This window comes from Triticum urartu, chromosome 4, assembly GCF_003073215.2.
Source record: "Triticum urartu cultivar G1812 chromosome 4, Tu2.1, whole genome shotgun sequence".
In the NCBI taxonomy this organism is placed as follows: domain Eukaryota; kingdom Viridiplantae; phylum Streptophyta; class Magnoliopsida; order Poales; family Poaceae; genus Triticum; species Triticum urartu.
In genome coordinates, this window is record NC_053025.1 from 331,520,580 (window position 1) to 331,542,881 (window position 22,302).

Consider the following 22,302-nt stretch of genomic DNA (forward strand, 5'->3'; position numbering starts at 1 on the left):
AGGTGAAGATGATGCCCTTCATGGATTTGTCATCCACCTTAAGATCACGGGTATAGTCCTGGATCATGAGGTGATTGGTACCGAGTCCACGTTCCACGATCTCCTTGCACTTGAAGACTTCTTGCTCCATAGCTTCGAGTCTGGCATCCACGGTCCCCGTCCCCTTGGGACCCTAGACGTCGCGGATGTGGAGCACCCCCTCACGCATCTCGATGGCTTGAGGGTGCTGCATCATCTCTCGCAAATACGGGTTGATGACGTTCTCAAAGAACCTGTCCTTAGAGGAGCTCGAAGCGGCCATGGCGATCTAGATCCCTCGGAAAATAGCAAGAAAGAGGAACATAAGATTTCTCCGACATACTGTGATCAATATGTTCAAGGGTATGTAAAGATTTTTTATTTTTGGAAACAAGAAAACAGGAGAAAAATAGAGTCCGAAAGGTACCCGAGGTGGGCACAACCCACCTAGGCACGGCTGGCAAGCTAGGCGCGTCCTAATGTCTTGTGCCCATCAGGGTTGCCTTCCTGGTTGTTTCTTATTTTACTAATTTTTATAATATTCCAAAACTAACAAAAAATATTTTTACAGATTTTTCGGAGTCTGTTTACTTACCGTATCACGTACCTCCTCTTTTTCACGATTCTGGAGTGTTCTGGAAGGTTTTTTCATGTGTTCTTCCGGTGTCAAAGTTTAGATAATATTACTTTCAACATTAATGGGCGTACCTGAGATATAATGTTTTATTCTTTGCCCATTGACAACCTTCGGGTTAGTCCCCACGGCATTATTTATTTTGATAGCTCCAAAACGATAAACTTCTTCGATAGCATAACTTCCTTCCCATTTGGAGAAAAGTTTTCCTCCAAAGAGTCTGAAATGAGATTTAAACAAAAGAATATATTCTCCAACTTGAATTCACCCTTTTGGATTCTTTTGTCATGCCACCTTTTAACTTTTTTTTAAATAATTTGGCATTTTCATAAGTTTGGGTTCTCCATTCATCTAATGAGCTAATATCAAATAACCTCTTTTCATCGGCAAGTTTGAGATCATAGTTGAGTTCTTTAATTGCCTAATATGCTTTATATTCTAACTCAAGAGGTAAATGCAAGCTTTTTCGTAAACAATTTTATCGGATTGAATACTTTTATGGATTTGAGAGCACTTGATGTATGTCTTGGCACTCAACCCGTGGATTTCTAAAGTGACATTGGGGTAATCTATGCATAAGGGTTGATGCATGTTTTCATCTTTGTTTCTCCGGTAGAAATCTTGAGCATTCTTTGTGTTGGATTGAGTATTATGAATCTGAAGTTGTTTGATGCATATCGTATAATCAACTCACAGATACTCGTGGTGACATTAAAGTATCTAGGTGACATTAGAGTTGGTTGATGTGTATCATATGATGTTATTTTAGTACAAACTCTTAGGCTGTTTGTGACACTTATAAGGATAGCTCGATAGATCGATCGAAAAAAAATAACTTTGATGTGGTTTCGTACCCTACAAACAATTTCGTCTTATATTCTTCACTAGATAAGAATTTGGGAGTGATTCTTTCTCGCACATTGAGGGATTGCCATATAATCTAACTATCACTAGCGAAAGTATGAACCCTAGGTTGGGGACAATTTGGGATGCGTCTAGCCTCTCGGATCCAACGTGGTGGACTCGTCCATGCATCTCCATATCTACCCCACATATGAACTAGGTTTGAGAGGTCCGTAACAGCCCGGACATTTAGATTGGCTTTGGAGGGTCCTATTGGGTGGCATTTTCCAGTCCAGGCGATGACCAAGTTGTCCGCCTGGACGTGTAGGAGGGTTTGAGAGTTCGGTTGTAGATGCGCTAACCAAACATACACTTTCCACAAGATTTCAAACTCATCTAAAAGTTGGCTGAAACATTTCAAGTAAAAAAAGGCAGTTTTTCGTCATTGATAGCAGAGATACTACTAGTTACATATAGCTCCCAGTATACAGCAACGCTTAATACGCATGGAGGAAAACTAGAAACAAAAGCATCAAAGGTGGATGGTCACTGCTCCAAGCTCTCAAAACATGAGCAAAGCTGGGCACATGGTTACCAATCCATACTGTGGAAAGCCTAGGAAAACACCAAGCGAGGACCCCAGAACTACTAACAAGTTGCACAGTAGGCAAGGCACTTTGGGGCGATTTCAATGGTAGCATTATGTTCTGGTCATTTCGCACACATACGTGCTAGGGAGGGAGCCTTGAAGCACATTCCAGTTATCCCTGCTAAAATGTCAGAAAATTGTATCAGCGCATTGTCACAAAAACCAACAGTGTCTAGCAGGTTTGGTACCATTATGTTCTGGTTATTTTGCACACATCCATGCAGGGGGGCCTTGAGCACATTCCAGTTATCCCTCCTAAAATGTCAGAAAATTGTATCAGCGCATTGTCACAAAACCAACAGGATCTAGCAACATGTCAGCATCAGCATAGTGATCAGACATAGTGTGATCAGACGAATTTGCAGGTATCGTACTTCTGCTTGCTCGTAGACATATTGCAGTTTTGAGATAAACAAGGACTTGCAGATAACTTGCCACAACAGATTTACACAAGAGCTAAAGTGCACATTATCTACTCCCTCCATTCCATAATGTAATGCATATAGAATTTTTGAAAAGTCAAACTTCACAAACAGAAGTAGGAGAAAAACATTTACACCTAGAATGCCAACCATATATCTTTAGATTCATCATAAGATGTAGTTTCATACTTTATATATTTGATATTGTAGATATAAATAGTTTTCTCTATAAACTTGGTCAAAGTTTAACTTTTCAGAAAATCTATACGCGCTACGTCACGGAAGGGGGGAAGAATATTGCAAAGAGTTCATTAATTACATCAACAGAACGGAGGCAGAATACTTCCTTGATGATTCACCACGACTATACTAACATTAACTGTACCTCTATTTCCATAATTCTAGTTTCAATAGCTGGCCTCTGTTTTCGAGTCGCTCGACTAGTCGTCGACTAGTCTATGAGTCGCACTGGCAGGGTCGACTCAGCCTGGCGACTCGACTCACGGGATGAGTCGAGCTACTCGAGCAACTAGTCTCGACTAGTCACGACTAACGTTTCAAAAAAACTAGTCATGACTAGTCGTGTTCTCTGGGTCGAACGACTCGACTTTTTTGGGTCCCACCTGTCATGTTTTTTACTGCATCGAACCATCCCCCTGGAAACCTAGATCGAACCTGTTCCCCTCCCAACCCTCTTCTTGGCGGCGGCCGCCGTGGTTGCTGGCTTGCTGCTCCTCCCCTGGTTGCTGCTGCTGGTCTGCTCCTCCCCTCCTCCCCTGGTTGCTGCTGCTGGTCTGCTCCTCCCCTCATCCCCTGGTTTCTGCTGCTGGTGGTCTGCTCCTCCTCTCCTCCCCTGGTTGTTGTTGCTGCTGCTGCTGGTGGTCTGCTCCTCCCCTGGTTGTGCATGAACAAGGGTGGTTGTGCATGATGAAGAGTTGAGGGCTGAATTGGAACCACTCAAGAACAAGGTTGGCTTTATTGTACCTACTTTCTACTGCTTAACTCACGTCGACTCGTCGCATGTCGAATCATCGACCATGAGTCTAGACTAGTCACGACTAGTCTAGAGTCGCTCCCCCCGAGCGACTCGTCGACTCATCGACTCAAAAACCTTGTAGCTGGCCGATGAGTTTCATGTTCAAAACAAGCTGTAAGTGGATACTTTTCAGATGTGCATCGGTTCATGACTTCGCTGCAGATAAGTATCGGACCATGAAAGTTTTACTGTTGTATAAGATCCAATTTTTTTTAAATGGAAATATCACTATATGTGAGGTTCTAGATATTATTATTTCCTGCAATGGATTATTTATATTCCCCACCGTACTTACAAACCTTTCAAATGCATATAATTTTTCTAAGGGTCCAAATGGATGTCACAGGAATGAGCATGTTACCTCCAAATCGATGTCGCTATCCTTCGAGGTTTCACCTGGCAAAATAAAAGAGACCATGATTTTGATTGTCAAGCGTTAAATCAGAGACATGGCTCCAGAATTGTGGTCAACTCGTTACTGTCAAAAGACTAGACATTGACCATAGAAAGATTAATGTTGGTGGATATTTCTGACACCAGCAAAACGGAGGAATCAACATCAGCATCTCAAGTACAAGGTGGGGACTAACAGGCTGACGCAGATTGCACACAATGTGGTGCAACCATCTCAAACTGCTTTCAGGCGGACAGAAACATCCTTGAAGGGGTTGTGGTCCTTCATGAAATGCTCCATGAGATCCACACAAAAAAACTAGATGGGGTGGTTTTTAAGGTGAATTTTGAGAAAGCGTACGATAAGGTTAAGTGGCCATTTCTTCAGCAGGCCTTGCGATTGAAAGGATTCGATCAATCCTGGAGAAAGCAGGTAGACTCTTTTACGCAAAAAGGCAATGTTGAAATAAAAGTGAATGATGATATAGGTCATTATTTCCGGACACACAAGGGTCTAAGACAGGGAGACCCGATGTCACCTATCTTGTTCAACATAGTGGTAGACATGTTACAATTTTGATAGGAAGAGCTAAAGAAAATGGCCAAGTAGGTGGTCTCGTCCCACATCTAGTGGATGGTGGAGCGTCCATTCTACAGTACGCGGATGATACTATCATCTTCATGGAGCATGATTTGGCGAAAGCAAGAAATATGAAGCTTGTGTTATGCTTATTCGAGCAGTTGTCGGGGTTAAAGATTAACTTCCATAAAAGTGAATTGTTCTGCTTTGGAAGAGCTAAAGACGAACAAGAAGCTTACAAACAACTGTTTGGATGTGGGTTGGGCTCGCTGCCTTTCACATATCCGGGCATACCGATTCACCATTGCAAGCTCTCTAACAAAGAATGGAAGTGCATTGAAGATCGATTTGAAAAGAAACTAAGTTGCTGGAAGGGCAAACTTATGTCATATGGAGGCCGACTAATTCTCACTAATTCAGTGATCACGAGTAAGCCAATGTTTCTCCTGTCCTTCTTTGAGGTACCAGTAGGGGTACGGAAAAGATTGTACTTCTATCGATCGCGTTTTTCCTGGCAGAGCGACGAGTTAAAACGGAAATACAGACTTGCTAAATGGGATATTATCTGTAGGCAGAAGGACCAAGGTGGTATTGGCATCGAAAATTTAGAGGTGAAGAACAGGTGCTTACTCAGCAAGTGGCTGTACAAGTTATCTGTAGAGACCAATGCCACATGGGCCCAGATTCTGCGTAATAAGTACCTGCATTCTAAGACCTTATCACAGGTGACGGTCAGACCAACCAATTCGCCTTTTTGGAAAGGACTGATGAGAGTGAAATCAGCCTTCTTCCACAGGACAAAATTTATCGTTGGCAATGGTACTTCCACGAGATTCTAGGAGGATACGTGGCTAGGGGAGACGCCTCTGGCTATCCAATACCCTTGTCTCTATAATATTGTTCATCATAGAGATGCTTATGTTCCAACAATATTACAGTCCAATCCTCTAAATATTCAATTCAGAAGGGCGTTAGTGGGAAACCTTTGGGAAGCTTGGCTTCATCTAGTTAGAAGATTGATGGATGTCCACCTTTCTCAACAGCCAGATCAGTTGGAAACTAACCAGGAATGGAGTGTTTTCGGTAAACTCCATGTATTTGGATATTATCAACTCGGCCTCTATCCCTCGATCGGTGCATATTTGGAAAGTCAAAGTGCCCTTAAGAATTAAAGTGTTCATGTGGTTTGTCCACAAACAAGTCATTCTCACTAAGGACAATTTGGCAAAACGTAACTGGTCAGGATTTCGAAGGTGTAGCTTCTGTGATCATGATGTCAAATACCTCTTTCTTGAGTGCCCAATGGCCAAAATTTTATGGTGGTCTGTCCATATAGCGTTTAACATTGCTCCTCCTACTAGCATCCACGCGTTATTTGGGACGTGGCTAAATGGAGTTGAGATAGAAACAACGAGACACATCCGTGTAGGCATATGTGCTTTATTATGGGCTATATGGAACTGCAGGAACGATTTGGTTTTTAACAGAACAACAAATATTCATTTCTTGCAGGTTATCTTCCGGGCCACTACGCTGCTCCGTATGTGGTCGCTACTCATTCCCATGGATGCCAGGGAGCGTAGGGAGCGTATGGTTACTGGGTCTATCCGCTGGGAGACGGTAGCGCGGGATATCTTCAACCGGTTTGGATGGCGGTCATGTAATAGGACAGGTGTTTAGTTTCCTATCTTTTTTATGCCGCCGGTTGTGGTTGTCCCGATTTCCTGTTTTTAGCTCTATGTTAGTGTTTTTACTTTTTGAGGCTTGGAGACTGTGTTGAACTATTTGCTTATTAATAAATTGGCCGCATGCATCGTTCTGATCCAGAGGCCGGGGGATAGCCTCCTTTTTGAAGAAAAAAAGTACAACTCTCTTGATATGTTTTTAGTAACTCCGATGATCAAACCTGAACCAACTATTAAGAATCTAGGTAACTTGCAAGTAACTATCAATTTGTCATATACGGCATAATTTCTGGTGCAAAAGGATCTTTTCATGCAGCATATTAGGAGCAATGATTTGGTTAGCTAGAGTGGCAAAACAAAACATGGAAGGTACTAGTCTTCTTGAGATGACGTACTGAACACTATTGGACAGGATGATAAAACAAGCCAAAACATAATCAGTATTCAATTTCGCAAGACATTGCTCACTTGCTTGTGCAGAATTACAAGGCTGTTAGCACACAAACATGTCACCGTGTACCCCTGGCCTCGAGCACGATACGCAAGACAACATCGTCGGAGGGACCACACCGGGAGCGCGATACGCAAGACACGCCGGTGAGAACTTTTGAGTCTGAAACCCCAAACGCCAGGGAGGGACCCTATCTGGGAGTGTGGCGGCTATGGGCTGCCCTAGGTCAGTCCAACCGCCCCTAGAGCCTCGAGGATCGTTGCCCTCCAACACAAAGAACGAGTAAGCTGTTAGAGTTATATTACTGATGTCTTTTGGCCTTTTGTATTCTAGTCTCTTGGCATTCTCTTGTAGCCTTTTGGCATCCTAATGTATGTGTATATATGCTGGCTTTGGCCTTCTAGTAATACAAGTTGCATATTCATGTCATGGTATTAGAGCCTAGGTCTTTTTTTAGCACGCGCAACTCGTGCTTGACCCGCTGCCGTGGTCTCCTTCTCTACTCCGGCTGCTGCCTGCCGCTTTCCAATCCATCTGCCGCTTGGTTTTTCCTACGCACATATATTTCCAAGCATATGGTTCGAGTCATCTGCCTGGTCAACTTCTCTGCCTGAAGATATCTGCATCGCGCTGCACCACCCACTTGGTAGATTCCTCTGGATCGAGTCTGTCCGATCCACCCGTGCTGCAACGCGGGGTCGCGGGGGCACCTCCGCCTCCGGCTCCTGACGCGGGACGCAAGCCGCTGAGCTGTGACACGGGGTCGCGGGGGCACATCCGCCGCCGCCGGCTCCTGACGCGGGGTCGCGGGGACATCCGCCGCCGCCGCCGGCTCCTGACGCAGGATGCCCGCAACGCGGGGACGCAGGGTTGCCTGGGTCTCATCCGCCGCCAGCTCCTGAACGGGACGTCCGCTGCTGCACTCACTCCAGATCGGGACGCCGGCCGCTGCACTTGCTTCTGTTTCGACCGCCATCCCGGATCGAGCTACCCGTCACTCCGGCTGCCTTCTCCAGGCCGTGACCTCTTTGATTGCTCTCTGGCTGATTGGTCCGGTGGTTCCCGTGCTCCTGTGCTGCTATTTGTTTGTTATCTCCCCGTCTGCATATACAGTTAACTGAAGTGGGCTCTTCGGGTGGCCTTTGCATTAAAAAAAAGATATAGAAAAGGAGCAGCATGTCTTCATCATCATCAGGCTATGTCGCCATCCCTCGCTGCCCAGTGATATTTGATGGGGCTAATTATGCCGAGTTTGTTGCCTTCATGCGCATTCACATGCGTGGCCTTCGTCTCTGGGGCGTTCTTGCCGGTGAGGTCCCCTGTCCTCCGCGCCCAGTCCCTCCTGTGGCTCCTACTCCATCGCCGACGCCACCAGCTCTTGCTGTAGATGCTTCTAATGATGATAGGGCTGCAGCCAGGGTTGCTGCTGATGATGCGGCTGCTGCTTATGACCAACAGGTCTTGGATTATTCGGATGCTCTTTTCGTTTATCGTGATGATTTGACTGCTTACACTCAGTGGTGTGATGATGATGCTCGCGCTGCGGCTGTCCTCACTTCCAGTGTTCTTCCTCAGTTTGCTTCCGAGTTTATGGGTCTCAGTACTGTCTTTGAGATGTGGACTCATTTTCGCCAGCGTTATCAGCCCTCTGGTGATGCTCTCTACTTGTTTGTGGTCCGTCAGGAGCATGCTCTTCAACAGGGAGACTCCACTATTGATGAGTTCTACACTCAGAGTTCTGCTATCTGGCGCCAGCTTGACTCTCTTCGCACTGCTATTTGTGGCACTTGCCCATGTTGCCAGACTGAGGTCAGACTTGGAGTTTCAGCGCGTCTATGAGTTCTTATCGCGACTCCGTGGCGAGTTTGAGCCTCGACGTGCTCAGTTGTTTGCTCGTGGTCGTGTTCCTATTTCTGAGGTGCTTTCTGAGCTTCGTGCTGAGGAGACTCGCCTACGTGGTGCCGGTCTGCTTCAGGTTCCTTCTGTGCTTGCGACTCAAGCTACTACTCCACCAGTATCCTATCGCTCCAGTGCTCTGCCGCTACTACCCACTCCTGGTAGTGAGGGCCACACTCGTGAGGGCCGCTCTCGTCCTCGTACTCATTGTGGCTACTGCAACAGGGATGGTCACCCCGAGTCTGATTGCTTCAAAAAGAAGCATGATATGCGTAATAGGGAGCGCAATTCCTCTATTGGGACTCGTGCTTCTTCCTCGACGTTGTCTACTGTCTCCTTGACCGAGCAAGATATTATGAAGCTTAAGCGTCTGCTTGCTGCTTCAGGTACTTCGACAGGTACTGCAGGCTCTATGACTGGTGCTTCTAGTGTTGAGCGACCACCATCTACACAGTCAGGTACATGCCCATGGGTTCTGGATTCTGGAGCTTCATTTCATATGTCTTCCGATTCCTCTGTATTGTCCTCTCTTAGATCTCTCGATTTCCCTATTAATGTTCTTACTGCTGATGGTACTCCTCTTCCTGTTGCTAGTCGAGGCATTCTTTCCACTTCTTCATTTCAAGTCCCAGATGTTTCTCATGTTCCTCGCCTTACCATGAACTTATTTTCTGCAAGTCAGCTTACTGATTCTGGTTGTCGCGTCATTCTTGACGTTGATTCTTGCACTGTCCAGGATCGTCACACGAAGGCCGTGGTTGGGGCTGGCCCTCGCCGCCTTGACTCCCAGGGGCTTTGGGAGTTAGACTGGCTTCATGTTCCTTCCGCTGCCACCACACTAGCCAGTACATCTGCCTTTGCCGCTTCAGCTACCAGCTCCTTCCAGCAGTGGCATCATCGACTTGGTCACCTTTGTGGCTCTCGGCTATCGTCTTTAGTTCGTCGTGGTCTTCTGGGGCCTATCTCAGGAGATGTCTCTTTGCAGTGTCAGGGTTGTAGGCTTGGTAAACAAGTTCAGTTACCTTATCCTACTAGTGAGTCAGTGTCTCAACGCCCTTTTGATTTAGTTCATTCCGATGTGTGGGGACCGGCTCCCTTCGCTTCAAAAGGGGGCCATCGATACTATATTATTTTTATAGATGATTTCTCTCGCTACACTTGGCTTTACTTCATGTCTTCTCGTAGTGAGGTTCTCTCTATTTATAAGCGTTTTGCCGCCATGGTCCACACTCAGTTCTCTACACCTATTCGTGTGTTTCGTGCTGATTCTGCTGGCGAGTATATCTCCAAAATGTTGCGTGGTTTTCTTGCTGAGCAAGGTACTCTTGCACAGTTCTCTTGTCCCGGTGCTCACGCTCAAAATGGCGTGGCTGAGCGCAAGCATCGTCACCTTCTTGAGACAGCTCGTGCGATGATGATTGCTGCCTCTCTTCCGCCCCATTTCTGGGCTGAGGCTATCTCCACTGCCACATATCTCATAAACATTCAACCCTCATCTTCTCTACAAGGAGGTATTCCTCTAGAGCGTCTTTTTGATCATTCTCCTGATTATTCTACTCTTCGATTGTTTGGTTGTGTTTGTTATGTTCTCCTTGCCCCCCGAGAACGGACCAAACTAACCGCGCAGTCTGTCGAGTGTGTTTTTCTGGGCTATAGTGATGAGCATAAGGGTTATCGGTGTTGGGATCCTGTGGGTCGACGGATGCGTATTTCTAGGGATGTAACTTTTGATGAGTCTCGTCCATTCTACCCACGACCATCCTCTTTGACCTTTTCAGTGGAGGATATCTCTTTTCTCACGTTTCCTGATACACCTCCCCTATGCCTCATATTCCTCCTCGTCCCACTATTGCAGATCCGACACTGTCTTCTCCTATCGTTTCTTCTCCTCTCTTATTGCATGACACTCCACCTTCGTCACCGATGTCTTCGCCATCTCCATCACCTCGGTGGTTCCTTCTCATCCCACTTTTCCTTTTCATTATACCCGTCGTCGACGTGTTATGGATGAATCTACTGACATGCCATCTACTTCTGATGCGCCATCTTCCTCGTCCCAGCCGACTTATGGTCTTCGCGCTCGACCTTGCCCTCCTCCTGACCGCTATTCTCCTAGCCAATATGGCCTTTCAGTTGTACTTGAGCCCACCTCTTATCGTGATGCTGTTGTTCATCCTGAATGGCAGTTTGCGATGGCGGAGGAGATTGCTGCACTTGAGCGCAACGGCACATGGGATCTGGTTTCTCTTCCTCCCCGTATTCGTCCCATCACTTGTAAGTGGGTCTATAAGATTAAGATCATGTTGTGCGCGCTGCTGTGCAGGATCATGTTGTTGCTCTTCGGTATGTGCCTTCTGAGTTACAGCTAGCGGACTTCTTCATGAAGGCTCAGACTAGAGCGCAACATGGATTTCACCTCTCCAAACTCAGTGTTGTGGATCCACCATGAGTTTGAGGGGGGGTGTTAGAGTTATATTACTGATGTCTTTTGGCCTTTTGTATTCTAGTCTCTTGGCATTCTCTTGTAGCCTTTTGGCATCCTAATGTATGTGTATATATGCTGGCTTTGGCCTTCTAGTAATACAAGTTGCATATTCATGTCATAAGCAAGAACATGATAGATATTTAAAAAGTAGAGTAAACAGTAGTAGATGAGTTTGCAATGTGTTGTTATCCAAGCACGACACGCAAGACAACATCGTCGGAGGGGCCACACCGGGAGCGCGATACGCAAGACACGCCGGTGAGAACTTTTGAGTCTGAAACCCCAAACGCCAGGGAGGGACCCTATCTTGGAGTGTGGCGGCTATGGGCTGCCCTAGGTCAGTCCAACCGGCCCTAGAGCCTCGAGGATCGTTGCCCTCCAACACAAAGAACGAGTAAGCAAGAATGTGATGAGATTTAAAAAGTAGGGTAAACAGTAGTAGATGAGTTTGCAATGTGTTGTTATCCAACCGGCTATCACCTCTCATCTATATATGACACGGCTAGATTTCCCACACACAAAACGGCTCAAGTTCGAGCCAAAATTTGACCTAACTCGGAATCACACATGGGTGTCCACCCCAAATTTAGCCCGACTGTCCGGCCATCTCTAGGTCTGCGAACAGCATCATGATTTTCCAGCTCCAGAACTCGCATATGACCTTGGATGGAGATGACCCCAAAAGTAAATTTATCCGTTTCGATGACATGAACAACTTGCATGTTGAGCGTTTTTTGATTCAAGATCATATTGATGGCGTTTTGACTCTTTTTAACTGCTAAATCTGAAAAGGCATGATATTTTGGCCGGACATTGCCGGGACTGTCCGGCCATTGTCTGGGCCAGTCCGGCCTCAATTTCGTCGGACAGTCCGGCCACTGTCTGGGTACAGAACGACAGTCAGGCCTGAATTTGGTCGAACGGTCCGGCCATCTTCAGATCCTGCTGCTGCAGATGTAACGCCCCTATAATTAGAAAGTATTTATGGGACAAGATTCATATGCAACACAACTCAATTAGTGCAAAAGAAAAGTACAAAACAGTAGCTAGGAAGAAAAACAGAAAAACAAAAGAATAAAAGGAAAAAGGAGCAAACTACTGTGTCACTAGGCCTAAGTGCCACAGTGCACCGAAGCCTAGCCCACCCAAGGTCTTCTTCCTCTGTACAGAGGAGGAGGCAGACCCTTCTGCGTGGCATGCATCCACGTCCGCCATGGCCTCGGCTGCCGCCGTGTCGAGCATTTAGCGACTCCCTGGGGAGGATAAGGCCACTCCCGACGCTGTAGACAAACCCTAATCCCCTCGTTCTTCCCCCTCGCGCCTTGCTCTCGACCTGAAGCTCGCCCAAGCTCGCGCGCGCCACGGCCATTGTCGTAGCCGCGGCCACCGGTCTCCCCGTCGCCTGATAGCATGTCCAGGAGCCTCCCCGCAATCCTCTCCTTCGTCTACACCAAAGAACCCATGCCGGAACGCCCCGCAGCCTCGCCATCGTCCTCATCTTCACCCACGGTCGCCGACGTCTGTCGCCGGTTGCCACTGCTCCGGGCCACCCCCGACTTCCCAACCTCGCCCATCGAGCACCGGGGTGAGACCCTCTGCCGATTCCGTCGCTTTTCCCCTTCGATCTGTGTCGTTTGCCACCGCTCCCGTGCTCGTCCGTGGTCGCCATGGCCGGAGCTCCGTTGCCGTCCCTCTGGCCGCGCTTGTCACGAGCCCCTGCGTGCCCATCCCGCGCTCGCTCGCTCCTGCCCGTGCACACGCCAGCGCCCGTGCCGCCCGCAACCGCTGCTGCCCTCGTGCGCTGCTGCTTGCTGTTCCCGCGGCTGCACTGCTCTCTGCCTGCAGCTCGCTGCTCTGCTGCTTCTCTTGCTGCTCGCTACTGCTGCTGCTCTATGCTGCCGCTTACTACTGCTGCTGCTCCGCTTGCTGCTCACTGATGCTCCGCTGCTAGTTCTTGCTGCGGTGCTGCTCTTGCTTCCTGCGCTGCTGCTGCTCTTGCGTCGCTGCTCCTCTACTGCTGCTTACTCCTGCTACTACGTTGTTGCTTGATGCTGCTGCTAATGGCCATGGCCGCCGTGGCTCTACGCCCATGCGCGCTGGCCATGGCAACAGCCTGAGCCACTGGATGTGAGGCGGCCCTGTTCAAGTAGTTTAGGCTTAATCACTAGTTAGGTTAGCTACTGGTCATATGACATGTGGACCCCCATTTAATTAAGCTAGTTTATTTATTTATTTGTTAGCTATAGCCTATGACATGTGGGTCGTCACCTCTCCTTTTGAACAGTCACATTGACTTGGTCAATTCGGATTAAATCAAATTAAAATAAAACCAAAGAATTCAGAAAATCTTTTGAACTTTGAAAATTCATAGAAAATAATCCGTAACTCCCATGAAAATAATATATATAAGAAAAATGATCAGAAAAATATAGCGAATCTGAATATGCCATCCACTTACCTGTCACACCCATCTAACATGGTGAATATCGACAATCCATGCCTAGGTCAATATACTGGATAATACCTGGAGCAGGGAAAATATCACCGAATATTTCCCCCTTCTTTTAAAATGCGTAGTAAAGCATTAGAGCACATCACCAACACATATTGCCCTGACATACATTCCGTAATGCATTTGTTTGCTCCCTTATTTATTTATTCCGTGTTACTTCTTTTCCGGTAGACCCTGAGACTGTCGCTGCCCCCGAGTACGCTACGTTGACGACGACCCTCCCATCTCGGCAGAGCTTTCAGGCAAGCAAAACTCCCTTGATCATTCCTATATCGCCCATTCTTCCTCTCTCATGCTTGCATTAGATTTTGCTACTGTTGTTCGATAGTTCCTATTCTGATGCATAGCCTGCTTTTGTAACCTCCTCTTGTTACTTTACCTGTTATCCTATATGCTTAGTATAGGTTGGTTAGTGATCCATCAGTGGCCCCGCACCCTTGCCCGTGTTGCCATGCTTTGCTTCCGGATGACTCGACCAATGTGATCGAGGTGCAGAGACCGACACTCCACCAAACACCCCCCCCCCCCTTAGTTGTACGACTCTGCAGAGATACTATCGAGTGCCGAGGGTGATGCCTCGTATCCCACTTACGATGATATCTCTGTAGTGTAGCACATCGAGTGTGGTTAACCGACGGTGATTCCTCGCTCACCACTCCCGATGATGTCTCTGTCGTGCATCTCCTCAAGCGTGAACCCATCGAGGGTGATTCCTCCAAATTCACCTTAACATTTTACCTCGGGTGTGAACGTTCCGAGGGTGATTCCTCTGAGTTCACCTTGATGGTATGGACCCGTACTACTTTAACCGTTACCCCGTTAACTGTTACTGCAGGACTGAAGGGACAGGTGGTACCACCCCGATAGAGGTGGACCTGATTTCCTAACAGTCCCTTGACAAGTCGGGATGACCGTGAGGGTACCCGCGAGATAACGACGCGGCACAACCGGGCAGGCAGAGACCGCCGCAGGAGAGGGATGGGCTTGGCCGATGTCGTAAGTCCGCGAGACGAGGCGACAGGATCACTGATCATTTTCGCAAGCTCTCAATACACTAACAGGTTTGGATACGTGATTTGAGTAGGCCTCTGACCTTTTCGCACTAACCACCATGTGGGAATAAGTATGGGCACTCGGCGTCGTACATTTCTCCCGAAAGCTCTTCGAGCGCCAGCAGTTGAGTGGCGCGCGCCCGGTTGGACGGTAACCGCCTGCGCTTGTATAAAGTGGGTTTGCTCCAGGCCGCATACGCAACGCACGGGAGTGCTTAGGACGATTGGCCCATGACCCCTTCACACTTAGGATGTAGACCGGCGTGCTGACCTCTCTGTTGAGCCTAGGTAGGACTACAGCGTGTCGATCAGCCGAGGCCGGGCATGACCAGGAAAAGTGTGTCCGGACGGAATTAATCGAGTGTGTTGGGTAAGTTGGTGCACCCTTGCAGGGAAGTATATCTATTCGAATAGCCATGTCCACGGTAACGGACGCTCAGAACTGTATCCCGATCTACTACAACTAGAACTGGAAACTTGAATCACCAAATGGATATAATGGCCTCGGGATTGCTTTCTCGCGGGGTAGTCGAGGAAGGATCTCAGGGAGTTAATATTACATACTTGTTACTATATGATATACTAATCTACACTCTTATAATGTTGCAAGACGCTGTAAGATGCTAGTCTTCGATAGGCTAGGCCTTCCCCTCTATTCTGGCAATTCTGCAGTATAGTCCACAGATACATCCCCTTCCCATTGAAACTGATGCATACTTAGCATAGATCTGATGTAAGTCTTGTGAATACTTTAGATGAGTACTCACGGTTGCTTTGCTACCTTTTTCCCTTTTACCCGATTGCTGCGATCAGATGATGGAGCCCAGGAGCCAGCTGATCCCATCGATGACTACTACTACTCCGACGGAGCCTACTACTACGTGGAGACCATCGATGACCAAGAGTAGTTAGGAGCCATTTCGATTTAGATGTCGTTGTTTTGCTAACCTTCTTAAGGAAAACTTGTTTAATTATGTCTGTACTCAGATGTTGTTGCTTCCGCTGACTTATGTATTCAAGCCTTCGTGGCCCTGGCTTGTAATATAAAGCTTTATGTTTGAATTTGTGTTTAGAGCTGTGTTGTGATATCTTCCAGTGAGTCTCTGATCTTGATCGTGCACATTTGCGTCTATGATTAGTGCACGATTGAGTCGGGGGCGTCACAACAGAGCAACAGTGTACTGTTTTGGCTGCCAAAATCTGGTGGCAACACATGCCTCCCTGTTTCTTGGCAATGCTAGCGTGCCAAAAAATAATTTGCAGTGTGTTTGTTCTAAGGACGATGTCAACACCCCATCGGCCATTACGTGCTTAGGGTGGTAAGTCTATATCAGTCATGTTTATGCTTAGGCGATAATTATATATCGACCATTGCCTGTTTAGGTTTCTAAATTTTGCTTACATCATACCCTGGAGCTGATTACCACCAATTGTCTTTAAAGAGATGGGCACAGACCCGTTCCTCATAGCACTAAGGAAGCCAAACTCCGAGAGGTTGCGCCCCATTAAGCACGTAGCATCAGGATGATTCCAATCCACCGATGCATCCGCCAAAGAAACACAAGCCGAATTATCCACGCGAATGACTTCTGCTTTATCATCGACCCATTGTATTAAGAATTGATGCATGGTACATGGCACGCATTGATTGGTGACCTGATCGCGGCCTAATATAACATTGTAGTTACTTTGCACCTCGGCGACAAAGAATGTAGTGTTCAAAGTTTTGCTTCCAATGGTGAGTTCCATGCACATTACATCTTTGGCCCCTGTCATTTCTTTGCCCTCAAAACAATTAAGCACCGCATTGGTCTTCATCAATGCATCATCATGCAATCCCAATTCTTGAAGACCGAATAAGGCATAAAATTAACCAAAGCACCATCAACAAGCATCCTAGCAACCGGCGATCCACTTATATGAGTAGCTTCAAGTGTTTCACCAGTTCTTTTGGCTTCTCAAAGATGGCATTCTTAGGACCAAAATTCAGCTGGGCCACCTCACCTTCTTCATTATAGCACGAAATTCGGCAGGGAAATATTAATATCCATATCCTGCTGAAACGGCATAGATTCATAATCCACCATCTCATCTTCATTTCCCAATGTGTATATTGGCTTTTAAGTCTCTTCGAGTGAAGTGGGAGTAATAGGTGGCGTGGATGATGTAATAGGGGTCACAACCTCCTCCGTTGATGGTGTAGGTGCTACTGCAATTAATATGGAAGTTGTTGTGTTCTCTATTTTTTTAGGCCTCAACACTTGTTCTGCTGATGCCATGGGCCAAATTTTACCGAATGATCCGTCCCTTTGCTTCTCCCTTCATGCTCCCCCTTCTCATGGTTCCTTATTCACTGTAATATCCTTTTCATAGTCTTAATTAAGCCGGGAGGACACCATTTAGGTTGGGTATATTTGGGATCCCAATGTTTGGCCTTGCTTGTGCTAGCTTCATGATCAATAGCCATGGGACCCTGCTGAACGACAACTATATTACCGTTAGAATTAGCCAGATTACCCAATAGCAATCACTCTTTGATCTCCTTTTGCTTGTCAGATTATGAAAATTCAGCATTTGGCGATTTAGCACACGCCACACTTGCTTGTTGACCTTGCTTGGAGAAGCTTGTGTTCGCCGATTAGCACCATGGCTTAAACGGCCTCGTGTAGGATAAGAAAGCCTCTCACGAGCATGCCTCCTAGCTGCTGCCCACCCTGGATGAAAAGCATAAGGAGCCATTGGGGGCTGCCCCCATCCTCCATTGAAGCCTCCCATGTAATATTGCACATAGGGGGTTGGCCCCATCCATGGTACCGATACCCATGACCCGTATGGCCTTGTGTGAGGCTAATTTTTTTCCTTCGGAGGTGATCTTGAACGCTTAAAATGCGATGGTCAGTTAGAGCTAGAACCAGCCACTTGATTGGCATATTTGGACAGCAACATATCAAAAGTTGGCTTGATTCGCTAGCACTTGGCTTCATTCGTTCTCTACTTGCCAACTTATGAACTCTTGGGCTTCATAGATTTATCGTGTGTATTCTCTTGCACTAGTGGTTGCCCCCCGAGTGTAGGATTCTTGATGGTGATCTTCAATATCGCCTTGCCATCGGATTGCTTGTCAAGCACAATCTCTCTTCCCAAGACCTTGTCGCCCTCTTTGCTTTTCCTGGGTTCACCAATAACCACATTATCTTTATTAGCAGATTCGACTATGTTAAGCCAAACTAACATTTTCTTCCCTCCAAGTTCATGGTGTTTATCGGGAAGGTATGCAGGGGTGGACCTATATTAGGTCATCCGGTGTCACTAGACACCGAATAAAATTTGTGCGTACCTTATATAGTACGGATTTTTGGGCTGGGCACTGGTAAGTTTTGGAGCTGGACACCAGCCAGCCCAACGATAAACGAGCGAGGCAGTGCAGACCATCTAGCGTAAATTCCCATCCTTCTAGAGACACGTGACCCTAGCGGCCTGGCCGCCGGGGTGCACACCCAGGCCTGGCTAGCTATCCATTGATTAATCAATCCCCTATACCAATGACTGATTCATCATGTTTTTGCCTAACAATGTAAGATGTGACAATTTAAGCTCATTATAGCCGCTATAGAAGTGGTCATGAAATTTCTGCTCTAGTTGCGACCATAAGAGAATACAGCCATGTGGTAAAGCAGCAAAACATGAAAATGTGGTGCCACTTAAAGATAGGGGAAATAGATGCACTTTCAGTTCACTCATGGAACCTGCTTCACCTAATTGTGCTAGATATTGACTGATGTGTTCCCAAGTTGTTTTCGTAACCTCACCGTTAAATTTAGCAAAATCAGGAACTTTAGAACTTTGAGGGTACAAAACTGTATCGAAGTGTTCACGGTAAGGCTTTTGGTACACACGGGTCCTTACTTTCGGCTCGTTTCTGGAAGTTTCTTGAAACATCTTACGCAAATCCTCCCTTAATTTGTCTAAAATTGGGTCCGAGGTAGATGAAGATGCTTTTGGTGATAGCGTAGGAGCAACATGATTACTAACTACGGGTGCAATTTGTGGTGTGGGCACTGAACAAGAATTTGACGGAAGACTAAACATGCTTGTGCTTATGGGTGGTGTGATAAAGTGATTCGAGGTCAACGCCGAATTGGGCACACTCATAATAGGACTAGGGCATGTAGGTGTAGCCACATGTTGATTGTCTTAGCTAGGATAGAAATTCAGTGACATGCGAGGTGCCGACGAAATAGGTAAAACTGGATTAGGGTTTTCTATCCTAGCAGATAAACCAACATTACCGCTAGATGACACGGGCATATTTTCTAAAAATTCATATTTGCTATGAATGAATTACACATCATCACAAGGAATATAATCACAGCCACTTGCTCTAGCGATTCTTGTTTGTCGTCGAGAGGAGGGAACTTGATGTCACCAACCGGAATGATGTTGCCTTGACGGTCCTTTGAATTTACAAGAAAAGCCTGCAAATCCTCCTCCTTGCGCTGCTTATTGAGCGCCTCATAAGCCTCCTCTCACTGCTTCTTGTGCACTTCATAGGCATGCGATGTTCTCCAATAATTCATCAAGACCGGTCTTGATGGTGTTATCGGCGTCACCTCCTATGGGCTTCGAGAGGTTAGACATAGTTGATGATCCTTGATCTTTCAGCTGTAGCAAAGTCACCGGAAGTGTATTACACGAAAACGTCACCGTGTACCACCGATGTCAAGCGTGACACGCAAGACAAAGTCGCCGGAGGGGCCTCATCGGGAGCGTGATATGCAAGACACGCCTGCGAGAACTTTTGAGAACCAAAACCCCACACGCCTAGAAGGAACCCCCATCAGGGAGTGCGGTGGCTATGGCTGCCCTAGGTTGGTCCAACCGCCCATAGAGCCTCGAGCCAGGGAGTGCGGCGGCTATTGAAGCAAGAACAAAGGAGAGATGTAAAAAGTAGTAGATGAGTTTGCGATTGTGTGTTGTTATTCAATCGGCCATCACCTCTCATCTATATATGAGGCGGCTAGACTTAACGTACAAGAAAAGGACTCCAATTCCTGTCCAAAGAGCCAAAATTTGACTTGACTCGGAATCACCCACAGGCGTCCGGCCCAAATTTGGCCGGACGTCCGGCCATCTCAAGGTCTGCATACAATAGCATGATTTTCGGGCTCCAGAATTCGCATATGACCTTGTATGCAAATGACCCCAAAATCAAATTTATCCGCTTCGACGAGACAAACAACTTTACTGTTGAACGTTTTTTTATTCAGGTTTCGACTTGTTTTCTAACTGCTAAATCTGAAAAAGCACGAAATTTTGGCCGACAGTGCCTCGACTACCCGGCCCTTGTCCGGCCACATTTTGGACCTTTTGATCTCTCCATGCAATTACCCGAACAATTGCTCGGACTGTCCATCCACTATCTAATCATGGCACGGCCAGACAGTCCGGCTCGAATTTGGCCGGACAGTCATGCCAGCTTCAGATCCTGCTGCTGTAGTGTGTTGTTTTGGCTGCCGAGGCTGCATGTGACCTCGCATGAAGATGACCCAAAAACGAAAGTTGTTCGTTTCAACTATATGAAGAATTTTTGTGTTGAGCACTTTTTCATTTGGCCATCTTAATAGCGGTTTTTGCCATGACAAAATCTGTTGTCAACAAAGGCAAAATCAACGAGATACTCAATAGGCTCCTTCATCATACCTAAAGAAGTAATAGTTCGACTTCACATCAATGTTTTGCCATTACGTTTTGATTACTGTTCATTGTTCAGGTCTTTTATCGAGAATTTTTCCTGTTAGTGCTTACATGCACATACATTCACCTGGGTGTTACGGTTCCACCATATCAAGCATTCAAGTACCTGAAAACGAACCTCTCCCTCTCGCATCACCTCCCCCGCGGGTGGGTCGGGAGGGCTCAGCCGCCACCGCCGCCTAGTAACCCTCCAGCGCCCTTCTCCCCCTCCGCCGCTGCCGATGGTCGGCGCCGGGCAAAACCCGTGTGTGCGACGGTGGCGGCGGAGGGTCTCTCCTCCCTCTCCCGCATCCGCGGCGGCGCGGGCGACCTGATCCGCAGGGTGCGGCCCTCCCGACAGTGTGGCAAATCCCAGAGGCGGCGAGCTCGCGGCGGTGCACGGGCGCCCAGATGGGATTCCCGGCAGCGTGCGGGCTCCCGGCGGTGGCGGGATCGGTCGACGGCGGACTTGGGCGATGGCGTCGGCCGCGCGGTGCCGGATCTCATCACTCGTGGCGGATCTCGCCACTCCGGCCATCGTGGAGGAACCTGAACCTGGGGCGGCAGCCCCGTTAGGCATGCGGCGCCCTCAGCTGGCGACGTTCGCGGGGGGTGGATGGACGGCGTCTTGACCGCGTGGGCGGTGAGTTGTCGGTGGATCTCCGCGCTGCATGCTCTCTCCCGCTGCACTTGGTGGCTTACGATCGCGATCGTCGGCCTCGGTGCGTTCGCGGTGGCTGATGGAGGTGACATCGGACTGGAGGAAACTCCGGATGACTCGTTCATCCTGACGATGGCGACGACCAGGGTCACCGTTCTCCTCCTTGCAGGCGCCGTCGAGATCCCTGCCCTCCACCCCGACCCCATGCCCGGGTGAAAACCCAAAATCTCCTTAGATCGGGCGGCGGTGACACTGCGTGTGTCGTACCCTTCTTGGAGGCGCCGCCTGGGGCGTTTGGGTGCTCGGTTAGAGGAACTGCAGGCGGAAGGGATCGGACCAGTAGCAACAGGTGGTGTTCGTGACGGAGGAGCGGCGTGGCATCTGGCATGTCGACAACGGCGGGTCTCAGCGGCATGGAGCAGCGGGGTCTCGCCGGTGGGCGGGTGATGATGGACGAGCGCAGGATGGTGGCTTTGTCTGGCACCGTGGTGGCATCGACGACATCTAGACCGAGCAAGGTAGATGCAGCAATACAGCACTGAAGATGGATTGGTGGCAGGTGGCGGCAGCGGCGGCCTCATACCCAGCAGGCGTCCTGGTTGAGGAATGCGCCGGACTGGTGGGTGCCCCATACCCGGCAGGCGTCCTGGTTGGGACCTCAGGTCTTAGATGTTAGGTTTGGCTGCGAGGTCTGTTTGGTATTAGGCCCAGACTATCAGCATCCCTTCATCAATTGGATAGGAGTAGCGACAGATGTTGCCAGACGGTGGCTTTAGTCTTACTTTTGTATAACTTTGTAAGGTCTTGTGTGAATAATTAATAAAGTGGCTGCATGCATCGTACAGATGCAGAGGCCGGGGGTCCTCCTCCTTTTCTACAAAAAAAAGCATCCAAGTACATATGATTGCAGCTGGCATTTGATAGCTAACATTACGGAGACTCTACATGGACACCATATGAATTTCTGCTGCTCACATTCCCCACGTTGCGCCACCGCTCCCTCACCATGGTTCTATCATGCGCATGCCCGTTCCGGCCCCCGGCATCCTCGTCGACTCCCCTGCCCGACCCTTACTACGGATGCATGCCCCTAAATGAGGTCATCGACGTATGCGATGACCTTGGGCTGGAATTTGAGCTCACGGCATGGCTCTTCCTACGCTCGCCTATCACCCCTCTCATGGTTGCTGGCTCGCATGGTTGCCGCACTCGCTGGCGGGTCATTCAGTTCCCTTACCCTCTTGACTGTGAC

The 22,302-nt window shown here is 48.0% G+C and overlaps 1 protein-coding gene across 4 annotated transcripts; it reads right to left on the reverse strand.

Annotated features, from left to right (window-relative positions):
- Window positions 1–1,917: 1,917 nt before the first annotated feature.
- On the reverse strand, window positions 1,918–21,712 carry LOC125551601 (zinc finger CCCH domain-containing protein 18-like). Of its 4 annotated transcripts, none has more exons than XM_048714863.1 (4): window positions 13,551–21,712; window positions 3,964–3,998; window positions 2,333–2,399; window positions 1,918–2,262 (listed from the first exon to the last, which is right to left on the reverse strand). In XM_048714863.1, exon 1 carries the CDS (start codon window positions 21,680–21,682, stop codon window positions 20,573–20,575), a length of 1,110 nt encoding a protein of 369 aa, XP_048570820.1. In that variant the 5' UTR covers window positions 21,683–21,712; the 3' UTR covers window positions 1,918–2,262; window positions 2,333–2,399; window positions 3,964–3,998; window positions 13,551–20,572. The 4 variants fall into 4 exon arrangements, with proteins under 4 accessions (XP_048570820.1, XP_048570819.1, XP_048570822.1 ...); XM_048714862.1 differs by having other exon boundaries at window positions 1,918–2,265; XM_048714865.1 differs by lacking the exon at window positions 3,964–3,998.
- Window positions 21,713–22,302: the final 590 nt, after the last annotated feature.